The sequence below is a fragment of the Protopterus annectens genome, chromosome 17.part0 (assembly GCF_019279795.1).
Source record: "Protopterus annectens isolate FY-2018-M chromosome 17.part0, PAN1.0, whole genome shotgun sequence".
NCBI lineage: Eukaryota > Metazoa > Chordata > Ceratodontiformes > Protopteridae > Protopterus > Protopterus annectens.
The window spans coordinates 258612991-258635507 of NC_056751.1; the positions used below are offsets into that span (position 1 = coordinate 258612991).

The window sequence follows — 22517 nt, forward strand, 5'->3', positions numbered from 1 at the left end:
CAAATGGACTGTAGTGTGACCATATGGAATTTAGTCTGCTGGACACTGTGATTCAGATGACTCAGGCCTGGAATGGGCCTGAAGTTCTAAGTTTTCTTGGGTACTAAAAACAACCATGAGTAGACCCTGGATTCTGTCTGGTCTACTGGAACCGAATGGATGACTCCTTTCTAGCAGCTTGGACACCAATGCTGACACAAATTCCTGTTGACTGGGTGGGATGTCAGACATTCTTTTCCTTTTGACAGGGAAAAGGAAAAATGGTACTGAATAACTTCTGGAGAAGATGTTTAGCACCCACGAGTCTGTGGTTATGTTTGGCCAGGCTTGTAGGTGCAAAGGTAAGTGTCTCCTGACTGCCTCCATAGCGCAGCAGGTGGGCAACCCTTCAGGGACTCTGAAAAGGCTTTTTGGAGAATGGTCCATGAAAGTCTTGATTATACAGTCCACCCCTGCCCCTGGGGCTACGTCCATTATTGTCTACTCCTCCTCTGCCACAAGGAGGTATACCTCCAGGAGTCTCCTGATAGGAATTCTGATTTCCTGAACTACATCCTCTTTCTAGCTCGCTGATTCCTAGAGTAGGATCAATGGGGACTGGAGAAGCAGACGCCTACTGCAGACAGTTTTACCATTCTGCTGACTCCTGGTGAGCATTTCTTTAACTTTAGGTCCAAACAGAGTGGACCCATTAAAGGGGACGTTCATGAAGGATTTCCTGAAGCTTTATGCAAAGTTGCAGAACCACATCCAGGCATGCAGGCAAATGGAAATGCCTGTGCCTGCAGCCCTAGTTGTATCATCAGCTGTGTTCAAGAGCAGTCATATGGCTACATCGGATGATGTGAGAGATGCAATTATACAGTCAAACTGGAGGCTAAGCTCTCTCTACCCAACTTATCCACACCCCCACCAGGGGCAACAATATCCTAGACCTAGTCATTACCAACATGAGTGACCGGTGTTCCACACCTGAAGTCAACTCCTCGTTGGTCCGATCCGACCATAAGCTAATCACCCTTGATATCCACATCCTGCCCCCACCCCCCATTAAGGAAACCATGGTAAAACATTTCTCCAAAGCCAACTTCATGCTTCTTAAGACAGAAGTGGTGAACTTCATGACACCCATGCAGACGGACAATACAGTTACAACTGCTGAATCCTACACAAATGCACTCCATAAGCACTTACACGAGTGCATGGATCGTGCTATCCCAAACAGATCCAAGACAATCCTCCAAAAAAAGAAGCCAATCTGGTGGTCCCCTGCCATAAACAACAGAAGGAAGAAACTGTTGCAAAAGAGAGTAAAATCCCGTGAGTGGAGGAGCTCCCTGGTCAGCCTCAGTAAGAAGCTGAGATCCCTTATAAGATCCTCCAAAGCTAGCTACGAAAACAAAATCGCCACTAATTCTAAGGACAACCACAAAGCATTTTATAGCTATGTCAAGAATCTCATTGGCAACACCCAGCTCTGCTCTGAGTTACAGCACAAAGGCACGAAAATTACAGAACCAACTGATATTGCCAACATCCTGGCATATAGGTTCAGTGCTAACTTTACCTCCCCACCCCTAAAGGGCCCATATCTATACAGGAAGAGTGCAGAGTCCCTGTAATCACAACAACGCAGGAAAAAGCTGCACTCTCTAAAGCCAAAAACACAGCATCCATGGGACCGGACAACATCCCAGGCTGCGTTTTACATGAACTTCAGAACGAACTGGCTCCCCGCTTAAGCACCATGTTCAATTATAGTCTTGCATCAGGCTTTGTGCCCACTGAATGGCGCACAGCAACAGTTATCCCACTCCACAAAGGGGGAGCCACCACTGATCCCGGGAACTATCGACCTATTAGCCTGACGAGCCTGGTCTGCAAGGCCATGGAACGTATCATCATGGAACTCATAAACAAAGACAATGGTAACCTCCAAACTCTGGATCCCACCCAGTTTGGGTTTGTGAAAGGCAGATCATGCCTCCTGAACCTGATCGACTTCTTTGAGGCAGTCACCAAAGCCGTGGATGAGTGTAAGGTGGTTCACACAGCCTATCTTGACCTCGCCAAGGCTTTCAACACCATCCCCCATTCTGGAATTATAGCTAAACTCACTAAACTATGGTATAAATCCCTACGTCACAAGATGGGTTGCCAACTGGCTCACTGACAGAACCCACACTGTAAAAGTTGCAGACTCCAAATTTGACCTCAAAGCAGTGACAAGTGGAGTACCACAGGGTTCCGTCCTGGGACCTCTCCTGTTTGGTACCTACTTCTCTGAAGTACAGGCTAACACAGAAGACCTCTGGCTAACGAACTTCGCAGATGACTGTAACCTAGGAGCCATAGTCAAGTCTCCAAATGATGTGGACATCCTACAGAAGGGCCTCGCTGAGACAGATGCCTGGTGTCAGAGCCATGGTCTCAAGCTCAATGCCAAAAAGTGCAGTGTCATCCCCTTTGGTAAAAACTCTGTACCCATGAACTACCATATAGGCAGCAATCAACTTAATACATAATGTGTGATAAGAGACCTTGGGACCCAGGTGGACAGTAGTCTCTCCTTTTGATAGTCACATCGCCACAGTAGTCAGGAAGTCCTTCTATGTGGCACACCTCATCATAAAAGGGTTCTCATCCAGGAAAAAAGAGGTCATTGTTCCCATCTACTCAACACTCATTAGACCCATTATAGAGTACAATGCCCCTTTTGGAATGTACCTCACAAGACATCTGCAGCAGCTGGAAAGGCCACAGAATTGGCTTCAAACAAATGCCCTACACTGACCACCTCAAAAAACTCCAGCTTTACTCCTTAGCATATTGCCTACTCCGAGGTGATCTCTGCCTAACGTATAAAGCTATGTCAAACCCAGAGCTGTTGGACATGCTACACCTACAGAAATTCCAATCCCTCCGAGCTACATGCTCTAGGGACATAAACCTTGTCACCACAATAAACAGGACATGCTGGAGGGATATATTCCTGTCCCAGAGACTTCCCATACTCTGGAACAGGCTACCTATCTATGTCAAGCAAAGTTCTTCATTAGCACTCTTCAAGAAAAATCGTGATGACTGGATGGGAAATACGAAATACACCCCGGGGATCACTTCTGTGTCTCTGCTCGACAGTGGCACAGGAAAATAACTTTCTTGGGTGGCGTAAGCCAGGGAACCCTGTTGGCTAGGCTTACGTAGGCCCTTGGGCCGATAGCCTAGTACCTACCTATGAACCTAAGACTGGACCAGGCAGTCAAGAGAAAGAATGGAATTACTTGCATCGCACCACCAGTCTCACACAGACCTATGAAACCAGCACCGGCAAAAAACACACAAATACATAAAAACATACTCGGAGGCTCTAAATAAAAAGCTGCAAAAGCAACAGAGACCTCCAAAGCAGACATCCAAGCAACCTCCACCCCCCAACACAAACCATGAAACACATACTTCACAAAACCAGTGTGCCACGCAATCACAGCCTTTAAGGCAAAATAACATACCCAACACACTAGTAATAGGTGACTCTATAGTCAGGCACACTGACGTCCCACTCACTAGGCTGAACAAGGAGAAGGTTACTGTTAGCTGGCTGTTGGGTGTCAGGACCCGCCACATAACACAATCACTCAGGTCACTCCAGAACAAGTACAAATATGATTCTGTCATTGTCCATGCTGGTGTGAATGACCTGAGCCATACCTCCCTGTACTACAAGAAAAGAGACATGGAGGGGCTTTCTGATCACGTAGCCCAGGCCGGTATGACCCTGACCCTGAGTAGCATCCTGCCCTCACCAAGAATGATACCACAGTATAGAGAAAAAATCAATTTCAACAATTGGCTAAGCTTCTGGTGTCATTCAAAGGGGATCCAGTGTTTGTCAGCCTGGGATGACATGCTCGACAAGCCACGCTGCTTCGCTAAAGACGGCTTGCACCTGTCACCCTTAGGCTTTCGAATACTGGCCAAGGCTCTTGCCACCCCCATAGTGCCTTTTTTAGGCAAGGCTCAAAAGACAAACCCACCGCCGTAAATAGCACAAGTAACAAAAAACTGAGGGTAATGCTACTCAATGCCAGAAGTCTAAACCTCAAAATGCATGCACTCGAAGCACTCCTCACTATGGAGAAAATCGATCTATGTGCAGTAACAGAAACCTGGTTTAAGGCTCCAGAGAGCACCCCAGCACTACCAGGCTACAACTCGTACCATACATTTTGGCCACAAAACCCGGACCAAAATACAAAAGGCGGGGGAATATCCATATTCATCAAGGATACCCACACCTCCAGGTTTGTGGCACAGCATGATACTTCAGAGATCATCCACGTGCAACTAACAATGGGAAAAACTGCTATTCAAATTTTAGCTTGCTACAGATCACCTACCATGTCCCAGGACCCCCACTCCGCATTCCTGGAAACACTGGGAAACATAAAGGTCCTACCAAACACTCTGATATTGGATGATTTCAATTACCCAAACATTAACTGGGAGAACTACTCAAGTACAAACTCCCTTGCCCAACAGTTCCTAGCATTTATAAACTCAAATGCCCTGGATCAACTGGTCAACACCCCCACCAGAGGTGACAACATACTGAACCTGGTCATAACCAACATGGGCGACCGGTGTTCCACACCGGAAGTCAATCCCTTGCTGGTTAGATCTGACCATAAATTAATCACTCTGGCTATCCACATTCCGCCACCACCCCCGGTCAAAGAAACCACCATGAAAAACTTTTCAAAAGCAAACTTCACGTTACTTAAGACCGAGGTGGGAAGTTTCAAAGCCCCCATGCTAACGGACAACACTGTCCAAGCTGCAAAATCCTTTACTAATGCACTCTACAGGCACCTACAAGAATGCATGGATCGTGCTATCCCAAACAAAACCAAAACTCACTCCTCCAAGAAAAGGAAACCAATCTGGTGGACCCCTGCCATAAACAAGCTATACAACAGAAGCAGGAAACTAGTACAGAAAAGAGTAAAATCCCAAGAAGGGAAGACATCCCTGATCAGTATCAGCAAGAAACTACATTCCATCATAAAATCCTCCAAGGCTAGCTTTGAAAGAAAAATTGCCACGGACTCCAAAGATAACCACAAGACATTCTTTAGCTATGTCAAGAATCTAAGTGGCAATTCTCAGATCTGCTCGGAGTTAGTGCAGAATGGCACAAAATACACTGAACTGACCGATATAGCCAACATCCTGGAAGACAGGTTCAGTGCAAACTTCACCCCCCCCTCTCACCCCCAAAAGGGCCTATAACTATACCAGAAGAATGTAGTGCCCCTGAAATCACAGACACTCAGGTTAAAACAGCCCTCTCCAAAGCCAAAAACACAGCATCAATGGGACCGGACGGTGTCCCAGGCTGCATCCTACACAAGCTCAAAGATAAACTAACCCCTCACCTAAACACACTGTTTGAACTCCGCATCTCCACAGGCTACTTGCCCACAGAGTGGCGCACAGCAACGGTTATTCCGCTCCACAAAGGTGGAGCCACAACAGACCCTGGGAACTATCGCCCTATAAGCCTGACTAGCTTGGTCTGCAAAGCTTATGGAGCGCATCATTATGGATCTCATTAAGAGAGATATTGGGAACCTCCAAACACTGGACCTTACCCAGTTCGGCTTTGTTAAGGGCAGATCATGCCTCCTAAACCTGGTGGACTTCTTTGAGACAGTTACCAAGGCTATAGACGAGGGAAAGGTGGTCCACACAGCCTACCTAGACCTCGCAAAGGCCTTCAACACCATTCTCCACTCAGGTATTATAGACAAGCTCACCAGCCTGAACATAAACCCCTACGTCACGAGATGGGTTGCCAACTGGCTCACAGGCAGAACCCACATGGTAAGAGCTGCGGGAGCTATGTCCGACTCTAAACCGGTTACAAGTGGCGTTCCCCAGGGCTCAGTCCTAGGACCCCTCCTGTTTGGCATATACTTCTCAGAGGTACAGGCAAGCACAGAACGACTACGGCTGACCAAGTTTGCAAATGGCTGCAAACTAGGGGCTATAAATGACTCTCCGGCTGACACAGACATCCTCCAAAACGGTCTCACTGAGGCAGACACCTGGTGTCAAAACCATGGTCTCAAGCTAAATGTCAAAAAGTGCATAGTCATCCCCTTTGGAAAAAACAGATTACCCACAAACTACCACATAGGTTTTAGTCCCCTAAATACAGAAGACGTAATAAGGGATCTGAGGATCCAAGTAGATAGTAATCTCTCCTTTGATAATCACATTGCCGAAGTGGTTAGAAATGTGTGGCCCACCTAATCACAAAAGGGTTTGCATCCAGATCGAAAGAGGTCATTGGGCCCCTCTACACATCACTCATCAGACCCATCATAGAGTACAATGCCCCATTTGGGATGTACCTTACAAGACAACTACAACAACTGGAAAGACCACAGAATTACCTCACCAAGAGGATCACTGGCCTCAAGCAGATGCCCTATGCAGCTCGACTGAAGAAACTCCAGCTGTACTGGGTTGCATACCGCCTACTCAGAGGTGATCGCTGCCTGACATACAAGGCCATGTCCAACCCAGAACTGATACAACATGCTCCACCTAAAGAAAACCATACCCCTTGAGCCACACGCTCCAGGGATCTAAACCTCACCACAACAATAAATAGGACGTGCTGAAGGGATAGATTCCCATCCCAGAAGACTTCCCATGCTCTGAATCAACATTCCAATCTACATTAGGCAGAGCTCCTTTCTAACCCTCTTCAAGAGAAACCTTGACGAGTGGATGGGAAACAGAAAGTTTACCCCAGGGATCACTTCAATGGCTCTGCTGGACAGAGGCACGGGGAACTAATCTAAGGGGGCAGCAAAAGCCAACACATTCCGGCTAGGCTTATAAATGCCTTCGGGCAGATAGCCTAGTACCTACCTATGAACCTAAGGGTAGATAGCTGGGAATCCACTGTCTTCTGGACATCTACTGGTAGTACTCCAGAGAGTCCAAGTCTCTGTGGAATCTGGTGATATGAGCTAGATAATTCAGTGCTCCTACAGCAAAGGACTCTGAAACTTAAGTCCATTTCCCAAAGCTGTCCATTGCCTTAGACGTTCTGTTACAGGGATGGACTGAGAAACTCTTTGGATACTTCTGTTTTTGTGGTCACTGCCACAATCATAAAATCTACCTAAGAACCCTTGCACCAATGTTTCCTGTCTATGGGGGTGGACAGAATTTAGTCTGGCCTTTTGGGGATAGCCTTTACCATATCAGAGTCTTTTCATGCCCGTTGAGCCAGAAGATCAATAAGTGGATTAACAGGCGAAAGATAAGCTGCACCCAAAAGCTTCCTGGAACACATTCATCGTGAGAAGGGTTAACTGAGGACCATTCCCCTCTCTGTTTTATCAACTCCAGAATCTTGCCAAATATGATATCCTCAGAGGGGGGTCCTGAGCAGCCTCTCATCCAAGTCTGTGTGTTTAGTGACAGACTTAGGTTGAGAGTCCAAGTACTTCCATTTGCATGTCTGTTTCCTATGAATCAGACTGGAAGCCAACATAGCAGGAAACCTGGGAAGCCTGTGGGACTGACTGTCCCTGTCTGACAGAAGGATGAGAAACAGAGGCTGATACAAACTAGGATTTGGACAGCACCAACCTTGAAGGGAGCACCTTTTCCCCTGACATTGACAGTATCTGATGGAAAGTCTTGAAGGCTGAAGAAGCCACCAGCTCCATAGATTCCCTTCTGTCCACTGACATGATGGAAACGTTGGAACCTATGGGTCTTAACCCTAAGGATGACCTCACTGCCAAGCAATCTAGCACAGAAGCATGAAGGGGAATGGTCGGCTCCCACAGTTTTGGGGCCGAAACCTCCTCAGCCTCAACTCTGAAGCTTCAGCTCAGAGACTCTTCTGGATCCAAATGCATTGGACCCAAAAGAAGAAAGCAACCAGTAAGGTGAAGTTATCTAAATTATCAGCAAGGACAAAGGTGCCATGGGGCAGATTGGATGCAATGCTATCAGCACTGATGGCCAAACTTGTACCAAAAAAGAGCACAGAGGAGGAGTAGATGGACCAGCACTCATTACACTCCCAGAGGGCTGTACTGACAGAAACCTGTGTCCTAAGAAATTCTCTCATCATTCTATCAATGCCCTGTTCGGTCAACTTCCTCGACCAGCATGATGATGCCACCATTGCTGGTCTGGAGTACCACTTCTCCTTAAGTGTCAAGGGAATTAAATCTGGCGCTGACCAGTTCTAGTCAGAACCAAGGCTGAGTTGGAGATGTACAGCTCTGAGAGACTGTCTGCTCCAATAGGCTTGGTATTTTTGGATCTAATTCTGAAGACAAGGAATGTTCCAGAGACCTCTTATGGGACTTCTCAGAGCCCCTTTTTTCCTTAGACTTGTCCTTAGATTTTTTCCTTGTCCTTGCCTGCATCCACTTTCTCAATAGATTTCTTGTCCTTAGTTTTGGGAGATGAAATGGATGAAAAAGATATAGGGGTGGCAGACCCTGTCTGGGGAGGGATGAGACCCTTGACAATAAGCTTTTCTCATCTGGCTTGTAATGTTCTAGCTTGACAGGAAGTATCTAAATGTGGAGCCCCTAAACACTATACGCAGAAGGAGTGAGGATCTTGGAGGGGGCAGCTTATGGCTGCATTCCATGCACTTTTTAAATCCTGGACGATCAGCCGTAAAACACATGGGCACACACAAGGAAAACACCGGCTGACTAGACCTTACTTACCTAGACACAACAGTTTAAAGCCAAGAATTCTTAACATGTCTATGAACTACTTAGAAAATATTTAGAAAAATGTGTAGAAACATCCTATGTACTATACTAACAATACTAAATTCCTATATTAAACACCTATAGTAACTACAAACAACACATCTAAACTAGCTAATAATTCTTTTGAAAAAAGATTTATGTAGTAAATTAGAGAGAGTAAAACTCTCTTGGTAAGGGATAATTGAATAAAGGTGAAGCAGCAAAAGATACAAATTACTGGAGACCACCCTCAGGTGGCAAATGAGATTTGAAATAATATGGTGGGTACTATGGGTAGGGGAGGAGTCAAAGCCCTAGAAATGAAAGCTTCAAGACTGGTGCCCAGGTCAGATCCAACAACCCATAGTGGATCCAGGTGAAAATAGATAGCATTGGATCAAATTTAATGGAAATACATAACATTTTTTGCAGCTGTCAAAATGTACCTTTACCAACTCTCAGGAAACACTCAACAGCAGCTTCAAAGACTTATTTAAAGTGTAGCTACAAAAGCAATGATGCCACAAGTAACTGTAAAAGTCCAGCTCTGTTTTGCCACAGTATATACAGCTTCATCCAACTTTCTGCCAAATGGCAGAATTGATAATGCTTATGATACTCCACATATGCCATATCATGGTCACGAGAGCCCCCAAAATGCCACACTAAAAATCTCAGCTAAAATCCAATGAGGCAAGCAAACACAGACAACTTGGAAAGATAATAAAACACTCAGAAACCTGAATTTGTCCAGAAAATTAACAGATTCATAAGGTCCTCCAAAATATATCCGGTTTAATGAATCACGGCCATATGCTCCAAATACTATCCTTTTCTACTTTTGGAACTTGTAATAAAGACTGAACAAATAATACATTTCAAAATAACACCAGCATAAGAAACCAGCAGCAAATAAAGGCATAAAAAGAGCAGCTGACCGCACAATGGAATTTTAGGTCCAAATGCAGGAGAATGCCAGAAACTTGACAATGTGTAAACAAATACTGCAACTCCAGTCCAGAACTTCAGCACCTCAGGAGTAAACCTTTAAAAGAAGAAATCAGACTACTCAGGGTGAGGAAATGAAAAATCATAAGAGTGACTTGGGCTGTCCAAATTAGACATCTGCTGCCACCTTAGTGACTGTAGCAAAAACAGCAAACAAAAAGAAAAGATTACCTAGAGTTTGTACATAGTGCCATGCAACTTATAGATAAGTGAAGCATAAATCCTTAACAAGACCATAATACATTTCCATAACATGCATACCAGAATTAACAGGCATTCACCACCATCACATGTACGATCAACCACCCAAGAAGATTCAAAAAGCAAACATGGTTATTTCATGTAGAATCAAACAAGCCAACGATATTCACAAAGCCCCGCTCCAGTGATTTACTTTATAAAAATGCAATAACATGACTGCCAGTCTACACATCTGTTTAACAGAAACAGCCAGAAAGTGTTACTGTACCATAATGCCATGCTACATGCTGGGTGGGGGGAGGGGGTGCACAGTCTAATGGCTAAAAAATAAACTAACCTTCAGTCCTTCAAGTTAATTAATTTACAGACAAAACTCAGCAGTTGTACTTATTAAACTAGTTAAGAAAACTTTTCTTTCAGAAGGTGCAGACAGCTCCAAAATCCACTTCCACTCCAGACTTTTTTTTTGCTCCCGTATCCAAGACCAGACCTCAGAAGGATACACTGCTCAGCTCTTATTAAGAAATGCAGTACAGACTGCAAAGTGCTTGCTTGCTGGGTATCCATATCTCTTGCAAAGTAATGGAAACAAAGGCATTTGCTTAAAAGAAACTCCTTCCACCTATAACTGAAAAATAACTATTTAAAAAAAAATCCTTCCAGTCTCATCTTACTTTTCACAATAATCTTCTTGGGGGGGGGGGGGGGGGGATCTTTCTCCTCTGCAAAACTGAGTTGCACCCACTAACATAAGGAAACATACAGAGCTGCAAATGTCATGGAAAATATGAGCAGTAATGAAGCTACAAAGCTCCCTCACCTTTAATTATGCCTATGGACTTCAGTGAACAAAGTTTCTTCAAAATGGTATAATTTTAAACTGAACTGTCCAGCAGTTCTTTCTGCTTTAAAAAGAATGAAAAGTGTTGCATATGGTGGGGTGATAACTGGGATTGGCAGAAATCTTGAAAATAGTGTAGTCCTGAGTTTGGCCTCAAAATGCAGAGGGATAAAGTCCACTCTAGATGACTTTTTTTTTTTTTTTTCTTGCTAGTGTCCTCAAGGGACTTGATGTGGTGGGAGAATGGCAGTGCGCAGTTAACACTAGCTTGCCTACCTTGTGAAGAGCGACACTGCCTAGGCTCGCTGCAATAGCCAGCAGGATTAAGAGCTGAGTGAGGTCTGCACAACAAGTAGTAAACTGCTTGGTCCAGAAGTTGCACATAGAAAAACTCATGCACCTCACAAAGACAGCAACTACAGAGCTCACAAGGCAGCCAAGCAGATGGAGGGGGGTAAAGGCATATTACCTAGCAGTACTATGCTGCATCAGGGTCCTCAATCTGCCACAGATGTGGGTCAGATTGGGCACAGGACTGGTTAAGGTAAATGAGGAGAGGAGCTAATCATCAGCTGTAGGGAGAGAGAGCAAAAAAAAAAAAAAGAAAAAGAAACCACATAGTAGCTTGTTTAAAAAAAAAGAGAGAGGTCAACAAAGTCCAGCACGAGTGACAAAGCATTTGGTGTACCCCTCTTATCTCCAACCCCAGAATAAATGCCAAGTAATATACGAATATAGCAGCACTCAGAAAAAAAATAATGGCAAAGACAAGTAAAAAAATAATGGCAAAGACAAATATTTTTGTATTTTGAAACTAATCGAAATGTTACTGTCTAATATGCCACTAACTCCTTCTACTATTTATTTATTTATTTATTGCATTTGTTTATCAGGAAGGTCCATTGGGCCTAGGTGAACCCATTTTCAGTGGAGGCCCAGGAAGAATAGCTCCACAAGACATTAAACATGTGGAAGATTACAATAAAGATAAAAAGCTAGTTACAGTTACTTACATACATAGTTAGAAGGCAAATATATATAAATAAAGACATATAGTTACAGTTACATAGATCGCTAAAAGGCAGTGCAGTAAACAATGTTAGGCATTGATTTAACAGTGATATTAGAACATGCAGAGTACCTACATATTGACTGTTGAGTGGATAGAGGAAGGGTGAAGTGGGAGTGGCAGAGTAGGGGAAAGAAAGTGACAGGGTTATTTTTGGCATGGGCATAACCAGCAGGAGGAGAGGTATTGTCTAACAGATTTTTTTAAAGAGTGGAAGGGTAGGTGATGGAGGTTACTGTGGTTGGGAGGGTATTCCAGCGTTTGGAAACAGTGAAGGAATAGAGCATTTCACCAGCTGGGAGGTGGGGTTTGTCTACCTTAAGCAGTGTTTTATTTTTTGATCTAAGAGGTCTATTTGGTTTTTCGAATGATAGTAAGGATTAGAGAGAGGGACATGCTGTGTGTTTATATATAATTTTATGTGCAGTAGTTAAGTGCAGGTAGTTGAGACAGAGTGGTAGCTCTAGACAGTTTAGTAGTTGTACTAAGGAACAGTGGTGAGATGAGGATCTAGCATTGGTTGCAAATCTGGCGACCTTATTGTAACATGAGTTGAGCTTTGTTTTAAGAGATGAGTGGATGTTAGTGAGTATGGGGGCACCATATAGCAGGGATGGAAGTAGAAAGGTTGAGGCTAGAGTCTTTTTAGCAATGTTATTGAGGTAACAGCTATGTCTATATGTCTATGTAAAAAGCTACGTCTCCTATTCATTTCAAATATTTATTTTGTTTTAAAGGACAATGGGATTCTATTATTAAATGCTCAACTTTTCGTCCTTTCTCCCTATTTACAGTCCCTGCTATGAATAAACATTAAAGCATTTAAAATATTTTAAATCGACTGTTTCTCTCCACTATAACAGTACCTTACCATACCCTGTAGTGGTTTCATTAAAAAAAAAAAAAAACTTTTACCCCATCCTGGAAAAGCTCGCTGCAGTTTCCAATTCACTGATGTCATCAAGGCCAATGAATGCAGGCAGTTTTTTGGCCAATCCCCTCTCCAAACTGACATCATCACCATGACCATCCTAAAAACCTACCTATGTATGATATCACAGCGTCCCGGTCCTTTCCCTACCCATACACAATGTAAAGGCTAGAACAAGTAAACAGTACACGAGTCAAGTCTCCTGGTGTGACCTGTCAATCACAGCAGCTAACAGCTCAAATTACCCTTAGCAGTTTGACAACTAGAGAAGCTAGGTGTGAAGGGGATGGGAGATGAGTCAAAGTAGTACAATTCAGACTTCACAAAAGACTGCAATTTAGCCACTCAAAAATGCAGTAGCAGTAAAAAGCACTTTGAAAGTCTGTTCTGTGGCATTTGCAGCATTTGTTTTTTAAGTAGTCATTGAACAGCATGAAATGTTACTTAAAACTGACTGAAAGACAGCAGTATATGCATGTAAAATCAATGCAGTGACAGGCACTGCAGGAAGAGAGAGGCCTGTGTGATGTAATTTTTATAGACAAGCACTGCATTGTGAGATACCTAGAGATAGACTAAACAATCAGGATCACTTCTAGATGCTAGACCCCATGTGGTCAGACTCAGAAATTGCTTATAAAAATATTTAGAAACCTGTAAATATTCCCAGAGTTGCATTAAAATGTAGGAAACACCAAACCATAATGAAATAAACATGTTTTTTGGGTCTGTGGCTGCAGTTCTCCTTTAACAATCAAAGCATTATACATAATATATAAACTAATTAGAACAAATACAATTATAAATAAATATTAAAATACATTATTAAAAGTAAATATTATTCTCTGAGCATGATCTAGAAAAAAAAGCCATCTTACAAAGACTAATTCAATGAATTTTTGAAAGTGGCCTCAGTCACATTCTTCTATCAGGCAAGGTAGCAAATTCCCCAAGGACCAGGGCAAAACAGGTAAATCGTAAACTGCCAACATTTTCAAAATGAATCCACTCTATCTCAATACATCAATACATGGTCTCCTACAGACTACTGAGAGGTGATCTACCCCTGGCATACAAGGCATCCCTGGATCCCGTTGTGATGAACCTTTTGCATACCTGCAAAACAAACAGCATCGAACTATTAAATCTAAAGACCTATACTTGTTTGTAACATAAATAAGACATCCTGGAGAGAGAGAGAGAGAGATATACCTCAAATAATTTCCTTTCTCTGGAACAGGCTCCCCATCCATGTGGAACACAGTCCCTCCCTAACCCTACTCAAGTGTAACTTGGACCATTAGATAAGAAATTGAAAATTCACCCATGGTCTGGCATCCATGTCCCTGATGGACAGAGGCAGTAAGTAAATAATGTCGTAACCAACAATCACCCCTACATAAATGTCTAAAACATATAACTTGCATACATTTGGGTTGCACATCTAGGCTTATAAAGGCCCTACTGGTTATTAGCCTAGTAACACCTATGAACCGAAAAGCTAACAGCACCAAATGAAAACCTGAAGACCGAGGAATCAACATGAGAGAGAGAGAGCACAGGCAGCTAGCTCTTATTAGCCTAGTAACACCTATGAACTGAAAAGCTAACAGCACCAAATGAAAACCTGAAGACCGAGGAATCAACATGAGAGAGAGAGAGCACAGGCAGCTAGCTCTTATTAGCCTAGTAACACCTATGAACTGAAAAGCTAACAGCACCAAATGAAAACCTGAAGACCGAGGAATCAACATGAGAGAGAGAGAGCACAGGCAGCTAGCTCTTATTAGCCTAGTAACACCTATGAACTGAAAAGCTAACAGCACCAAATGAAAACCTGAAGACCGAGGAATCAACATGAGAGAGAGAGAGCACAGGCAGCTAGCTCTTTCAAATAAGGACAAAAACTATGTAGGGTACATAAAAAGATATGAGATACAATTTCAAATCTACCCACTTCCATGTGCAATTAAGGGGAGGAAGGAAGGAGAGGAAGATACTGCAGAAAAACACGCTGGACGTGGCACCAGCATTGCCTCAAATTTTGTCATGTATAGTTTCAGCTATTTTTTCCACTTCAGGACATCCTCTAAGGAGGTAAAATTTGGCACAAAGTTCTGAGTGGAGATGTAAGACTGGATATCATCATCTTAAGACTGGTGAGCAATACCCTCTACCTTGTATGACCTGCTCAAGGGACAGCATGTACACTGTGCACAACAACAGCATCAAGACTGAGCCCTATTACGAGAGAGGTAAAAGGAAAACTACTCAAGAATGGTGCCTTGCTGACAGTAAACTATATGATCTCTGGTACTGGATTACTGTACCACTGGTCACTGTGTCAGAAGCAGCTGAGAGATTAAGCAGAACCAAGAAAGAGCACTTCCTTTGATCTTCATCCATACGCAGGTCATTTACAACCCAAATAAGGGTTTATTGTGATGTGCTTAGATCTTAAAAAACACATCACTTTCTCAATAACCATTCCTGTAAAAGAAAGCTAAGAAACAAGGCAGTAAATTCACCAGAAATTTCTGATCAAAAGGTTTCTTGAGAATGGGAATAATCAATGCATCCTTTAATACAAGGAGATAAACCATTCTCTTAGAGGTCCACAGCATTTGTAGGATAACTGTTTCAAGAGAACTAATGCAAGATTTTACAAGCTTGGTTAAAGACTGCCCCAGCCTGTGGTAAAGTACTCTAGAAGTGGAAAGCATATTCACAGTCTCACTGTAGGCATTTTAACCAGTGATATTGCAGGTTGAGCTTTCATAGCCTGCCCACATCCTGAAAAAGTGGGGCTGGATGGTTTGAGAGAGCAGAGATTTCACTAATCATTGTACATGACTTCTTGACATGACATTTCTGTTTGGTAAGCTGAATAGTGAGCGCCCATACTAAGCCTATCATCAGAGGGACCATACACAGTCATACATACATACTCCAAGCACTGCTGTAGCCTCTGCACTACAGTCAAACCATGGATCATGCTAAACTGTATACCTGGGATTTGTACAAAGTAAGGCAACTTCCACAGTGGCCACCGACTGCAGCCACATTATAAATAGAGTGTGACATCAGAATCAAAGCAACACTTCCACTTAAGAGATGGGAAAATATGGGAATCTGTACACCAGCATCACTGTTGCATGGATCCTTATATCAATCTGACCAACTCAAGTGGAACAATTAGTGTCAAGTCAAATCTGAAAGGAACCACATGATGGTTAGTCCATGAGACTGGTTTCACCACCAGTGTCCTGGCGTCCATTCCCAGATGAAATATCAAGTTCTAATACTTTAGAATGCAATTAGTACTGACATTATTTTTACTATTTTATTGTACTTTGTGCAAAATAAACTTATTCATACAAAGTACTTGTTGCATCTAGAACATAGACATATGGGCAATGATTATAATTCCATGCCTGCAACATTTTTCAAAGCTTTTAATAATGAAATTGTACTTAAAGTTCTACTTAATAAAAACTTTGTGCTGTACTTGCAGCCCTACCTCAAAAAAGCCATTAAAGCAGTGGGACTTTCAGAGTTACCAAAAGGAAATAAACAAAAGCAGTGTAGTTCACATATGTATTACTAACAGCATAAAATTTAAAACATGAAAAAGGAAATTATTCTAACTTACACTTCTTCCAAGTGGACACACCCCTCGAAACTTGGAATATCCTTAATGATGTTATATGACAGATCCCTAAGAAACACATTTAATATCATTAATGGAAATATCAGACATCCAGGACAACTTGCTAAAACAGTTAAAAGTTTTTTGAAGTACTGTATCCTGTATTAAGAAAGATATCCATTTTTACCACATCATGGTATTAAAAGACTTACAAAGTTAAGGAATTAAACCAAAATATAAGCCATAAGAAGACTGTGTGTGTTTAAGAACTCACAGGACGAGAACTATTTAATGCATATATATGGCCAGTAATAGATCTCAACAACATGGATGATGGAGTTAGTTACCAAGAAATAAAAAAGTGAAACAAGAGACTACAGTCCTGTCAAAGCCTTGTCACGCAGTTTGACTTATCACAGCGCATGTCATTTTCTAAAGAAGTGACTGTTTTGATGATCAAAAGAATGAAAAGCAATGTTAAGTGAATGAATGCTCTAGTCTATTATGTTAGTAGTCAAGTGTGGTACAAATTCTAAATTCACTACTGCAGTAAAGCAAATGAACTACACTCTTGGACTTAATGAAACATAGCTTATTATATACCCCACAAGGCACCAGTATAACTCTTGTACTAAAACCACACGTACAATCTCACATTAAGAAATCAACCTTGGAAAAATATTTAAATCTTTTGTTTGTCTATATGCCTTAAATGCCAACATCCATGTTTAGCTATTATAATGACATCTGCTTTATTACTTAAGGTTGCCACCTTTCTTTGTGGGCTAAAACTGGATTAAAGCAATATCCCTCGCACTTCCCACAACCCCACCTATCTCCACCCCTGTTGCACCCACTTGCCACTCATTTTGTGACACTATCGCCATGTCAGCTGAGGAAACACTCTCTTTTTTCAGTTTGTGACACCTTCTTTCCACTGATTTACTATGCTTTCCTGTAAAAAAGCATAGCAAATATATAAATTTTAGGGATGCCACTTTTTGTTGTGGCTAAAACCAGACCAAAGCCACACCCCTTGCACTGGCCATAATCCCACCCATTTCTGCCCCTATGCCACCCACTTTCCACCCATTTTGTGATATCATCATGACATCAGCTAATGGGGGAACATCCTCTTTTTCCATTCCTGATGCCTTTTTTTCTGCCGATTTACTATGCTTTTCTGTATATAAAAAAAAAAAAAAACAGCAAATCTGCCGATTTAACAAACTCCGATAATCTGTTTGTTTTTTTCAAAGAATACTGGAGTTTGTACAGTGTTTTCTAGACTTCAGTTCAATCAGTTTGATTTCAGGACAGTCCTGGAAAAAACGGATAAGTTGCAACACTATTACTACTGTACTGACAAGAACTATGTATGAAAATTGTATGAAAAAGATAATGACTTACAAAGTTCGAAGCAACTTCAATTTGTGGCACAAATTCATAGGAATGTCACTTATCTGGGTACCTGTTAAAATGCTGTAAAAGACAACATTTGTTTGAAAATGTCAAATGGATTGCAAGAACAGACTCTTCAATGATCGACAATCTTTAAAATAAAAGAAAATTATACACAGTAACAGACAAAAGAAAACATTTTAAACATAAAGCAACATTATGTACAGAAACAGAAGGCACACACAACCAGTATATTAATTAAGGCACAGTGAGAAATTTAAGAATCCTTTAAACCTTGAGTAAGACAGTAAACATGACTGAAATGAAAGTAAAGATACATCCAGAATTATTAAATTTACTTAAACTCTGTCTTACTAAATGAACCAAGTACAACTGCAACTTAATCTCAGCTACACATAATTATACTACCCTTTAAGACATCTATAACAAACTCTTACTGGAACTGTACAAACAAAACTAATTTTTTTCAAACAATGACAACACTACACTCAGTTAAAAAATGTCATATTCATGCTGCAAAATTTGCACATGGACATTCTTTTTTATAGCAGAGCTTTTCTTACCTCTCACAGAAGTGGAGAAAAATCTTTAAAAATTACAATATTTGCTGTTGTTGCTGTAACTCAGGACTCTGAGTTGACTGGCAACTCATTTTGGTGAATGCAGCATGGTAACAGAATTTTGGACAAAATTTCAATCATTTACTCAAGAATTGTGGTCAGATAAATCTCCATTAACTAAAATCTTAGTTAATGCTGCAACTCCAACTTGTATTAGTACAGACCAGTTGTCACTTCTTTGGTATCTTTTAACTGTTGCACATAAAAAATACAAACAATGATTACAGCAACTTTTTGCTGAGTTCTTGAACACAACCATTATTGTTTATGAAAATTAAATTAGCGTTAAGATGAGATTTATACAGACAGATACATTTTGGCATAAACTTGTCTCCATTAGTGAAGAAATCTAAAGATAATAATCTGTGATATTAATTCTTACTCTAGAATAATTTGGGCTGCACTGTTACCTTCTCAGCCTCCAGTGTACATGGTGCCTGTACTCAACCAAATCTCTTAAGATGGAGACATATATCAGCCAACAACCCCATTACCTTGTTCAGCAGAATTTAACCCTATTGCAGCTCCCACCTGACAGTGATCAGAGACTCCATATTACAACAATAAGTACGCCCTTATTACAGTGTTAGAGACCAGAGAATCCTACCTGCCTCCACTACTAACCTCTCAGTAAACTTTACTCACTTATAGCCATCTATTAGTACTGGATGGCCAAGATCTTACCCCCCCAGTAATGATCTGTGTGGTGTTGTCTTCCTCTTTCCATTTGCTGATGACTGAAGAGTTTTCCTCTTGTTCGCAGTAAGCAATGGTTCGGCTCCTTAATGATTCCAACATCTTGTGGTGACCACAGTACACTGATCATCCTTACCCCACTTCTCAGTGGCTAATTCACTGTTCCAGGCTGTTCAGATGTGTTACATGCCCCCCCATTTCATTAATGAAGGGATAGATGAGTACTTAAATAGAAACTGGACTATATTTTTCATCCAGGAAAGTAGATTTAAACCATATTTGCAATATTGCACTTATCTTACCCTGACATCTTTGTTTGTGTTATGTTTATCTGAAGTTAAAGCTAATAATTTAAGGCATTTTCATAGTCTGCGTTTCTAGTCGGCTTCTATGCTGGGTCTAGGTGTTTTTCTGAAATTGTTTCCCATCTCACTGAGGCTTTTGAGATGCTGCCCCTACTGTATACCTGGCCCTTGAAGCTCCTCCCAGTCTTATCTCCTCTGCTTATCTTGCTGTTTACTGACAGAAAAAAATGGTAAGGCCCTCAGACTGTTAGTGTATTTTATAACTGCCTTAAAGCAAGAGTGTGTGTGTGTGTGTGTGTGTGTGTGTGTGTGTGTGTGTGTGTGTGTGTGTGTGTGTGTATTCCTCACTGCTGATGTGTCTGCCTATGAATAGCCTTATAATTATTTGTAGCAAGTTGTTCAATTTGCTTCTGGTACCTTTTCACTTGTGGCTAACTAGTCTGTGTTTTTATACTAAGACGACTGGGACTACAATTCTAGTGGCAAAAGAAATTAGTCTGGTCTGTCTGAGTTGGGATACACACAAGTAGGCTTAAGTAAGAATTACTTGTTGTAGCTAGTTGCTTGATTTGTTTTGGATACCTTTCATGTCTGGCTAACTTAAGTGTGTTTTTACGTTACGAAGATTGGGACTGCAATTCTGGTGAGAGTAGAAAGATAGCCTGTGGTACCTGCGTTGGGAAACACAAAAGGGGACAATTACCTGTTGTAGCTAGTTGGTGAATTTTTGCTTTTGGCTAACCAAAGTGTGTTTTTACTTTAAGACAACTGGAACTGCTGTTACACAGTGGCAGAAGAGAGGAAAATCCCAGGATGCAAAAAACTCCCTTACCAACCTCAGTAAGAAGCTGAGATCCCTCATAAAATCCTCCAAAGCTAGTTACGAAAATAAAATTGCCAAAGATTCCAAAGACAACCACAAGGCATTCTATAGTTATGTCAAGAATCTAAATGGCAATGCTCAGATCTGCTCTGAGCTACAACAGAATGGCATTAAATATACTGATCCCAAGGATACTGCCAATATCCTGGCAGATCAATTCAGTGCCAATTTCACCCCCCCCCCCTCACCCCCTAAAGGGACCATCTCAATACCAAAAGACTGCTAAATTCCAGTAATCATGGCCACACAGGTAGAAACCTCATTCTCCAAAGCTAAGAATACAACATCCATGGGACCAGATGACATCCTGGGCTGTGTACTACATGAACTACAAAATGAAATGGCACCGCACCCAAGTGTTATGTTTAATCATAGCCTCGCATCAGGCTTCATGCCCACCGAGTGGCGCACAGCTACAGTTATCACACTCCACAAGGGGGGGATCCACCCTGGATCCCGGGAACTACTGCCTCATCAGTCTGACGAGCCTGATCTGCAAGGGCATGGAACGCATTATCATGGAACTTATAAACAAAGACAATGGCAACCTTCAAACACTGGAACCCACCCATTTTGGGTTCATGAAGGGCCGATCTAGTCTCCTGAACCTTACTGACTTCTTCGAATCAGTCTCCAGAGATGTGAACAAGGGTAAGGCTGTCCCACACAGCCTATTTGGACCTCGCCAAGGCCTTTGACACCATTCCCCACTAATCCCTCGTCACTCGATGGGTTGGCAACTAGTTTACTGACAGAACTCAGACTATAAAAGTAGCCAACTCCAAATCTGGCTCCAGCCAAGTGACAAGTGGAGTACCTCAGGGTTCAGTCCTGGGACCTTTCTTGTTTGGCATCTACTTCTCTGAAGTACAGGCCAACACTAATGGACTCTGGCTAACAAAGTTCGCAGATGACTGCAAACTGGGAGCCATTACTGAATCTCCAAATTATGTGGATATTCTACAAAAGGGCCTTACAGAAACAGATGCTTGGTGCCAGAGCCACGGGCTCAAGCTTAATGCCAAGAAATGTATAGTTATCCCCTTTGGGAAAAAAACATGTACCCATGAATTACCACATAGGTGGCAGTACATTAAACACTGAAAGTGTGATGACAGACTTAGGGACACAGGTGGACAGTGGCCTCACCTTCGATTACCACATCGCCACAACAGTCAGGAAATCTTTCTATGTGGCACACCTCATCACTAAGGGCTTTTTATCCAGAAAAAAGGAGGTCATTGTCCCACTGTACTCATCCCTCATTAGACCCATTATAAAGTACAACGTCCCATTTGGTATGTACCCCACAAGACATCTCCAACAGCTGGAAAGGCCACAGAAATACCTCACTAAAAGAATCACAGGCCTAAAGCAGATGCCCTATGCTGACCGTCTAAAAAAAACTCCAGCTATACTCTGTGGCATATTGTCTACCCAGAGGCGATCTCTGCTTAACATACAAGGCCATGTCAAACCCTGAGCTGTTGGACATGCTCCAATTAAAGAAATCCTAATCCCTCAGAGCCACACGCTCCCGAGATCTAAACCTTGTCATCACAATGAACACAACATGCTGGAGGGATAGGTTCCTGACCCAGAGACTCCCCATACTCTGGAATAGACTGCCCATACATGTCAAGTAGAGCACCTCCTTGGCCTTCTTCAAAAGGAACCTTGACTTTTGGATAGGAGATAGGAAATTCACCCAGGGGATCATGTCAGTCATCCTGCTAGACAGAGGTCCAGGGAAGTAAACATTGTGGGAAGAAATATCCAGAGAATTGTTATGGCTATGGTTGTACAGGCCCTAGGGCCGATAGCCTAGTATCAACCTATGAACCTATAGTAAAGCAACCTTATCAGTCCAATTTGAGAAACAGACATGGAAAGCTTAAAGTGAGATTGTTACATCAGCCAGTGGGCTTTTTACAGACTTAGTAGTTAGGTGTTAATCCACACTTGAGAGCTACTTTTGCTGTGCTTTTACATTAATAAGTTCCAGGATCATCCATCTTGCAGCCTTTCTGTGTTACCAGATCTTCAAGGTGGAAAGCATTCCAGACAACTCAATGGTGTATTAGC

The 22517-nt window shown here is 42.1% G+C and overlaps 1 protein-coding gene across 1 annotated transcript in view; it reads right to left on the reverse strand.

Moving 5' to 3' along the window:
• LGR4 (leucine rich repeat containing G protein-coupled receptor 4) overlaps positions 1-22517 on the reverse strand; it is a 1155492-nt gene that overhangs the window by 211077 nt on the left and 921898 nt on the right. The window contains exons 11-12 of the mRNA XM_044059308.1: positions 17917-17988; positions 16510-16575 (exon numbers count right to left, since the gene is read on the reverse strand). Coding sequence (XP_043915243.1) covers positions 16510-16575; positions 17917-17988 — 138 coding nt within the window. The remainder of the gene's footprint in view (positions 1-16509; positions 16576-17916; positions 17989-22517) is intronic.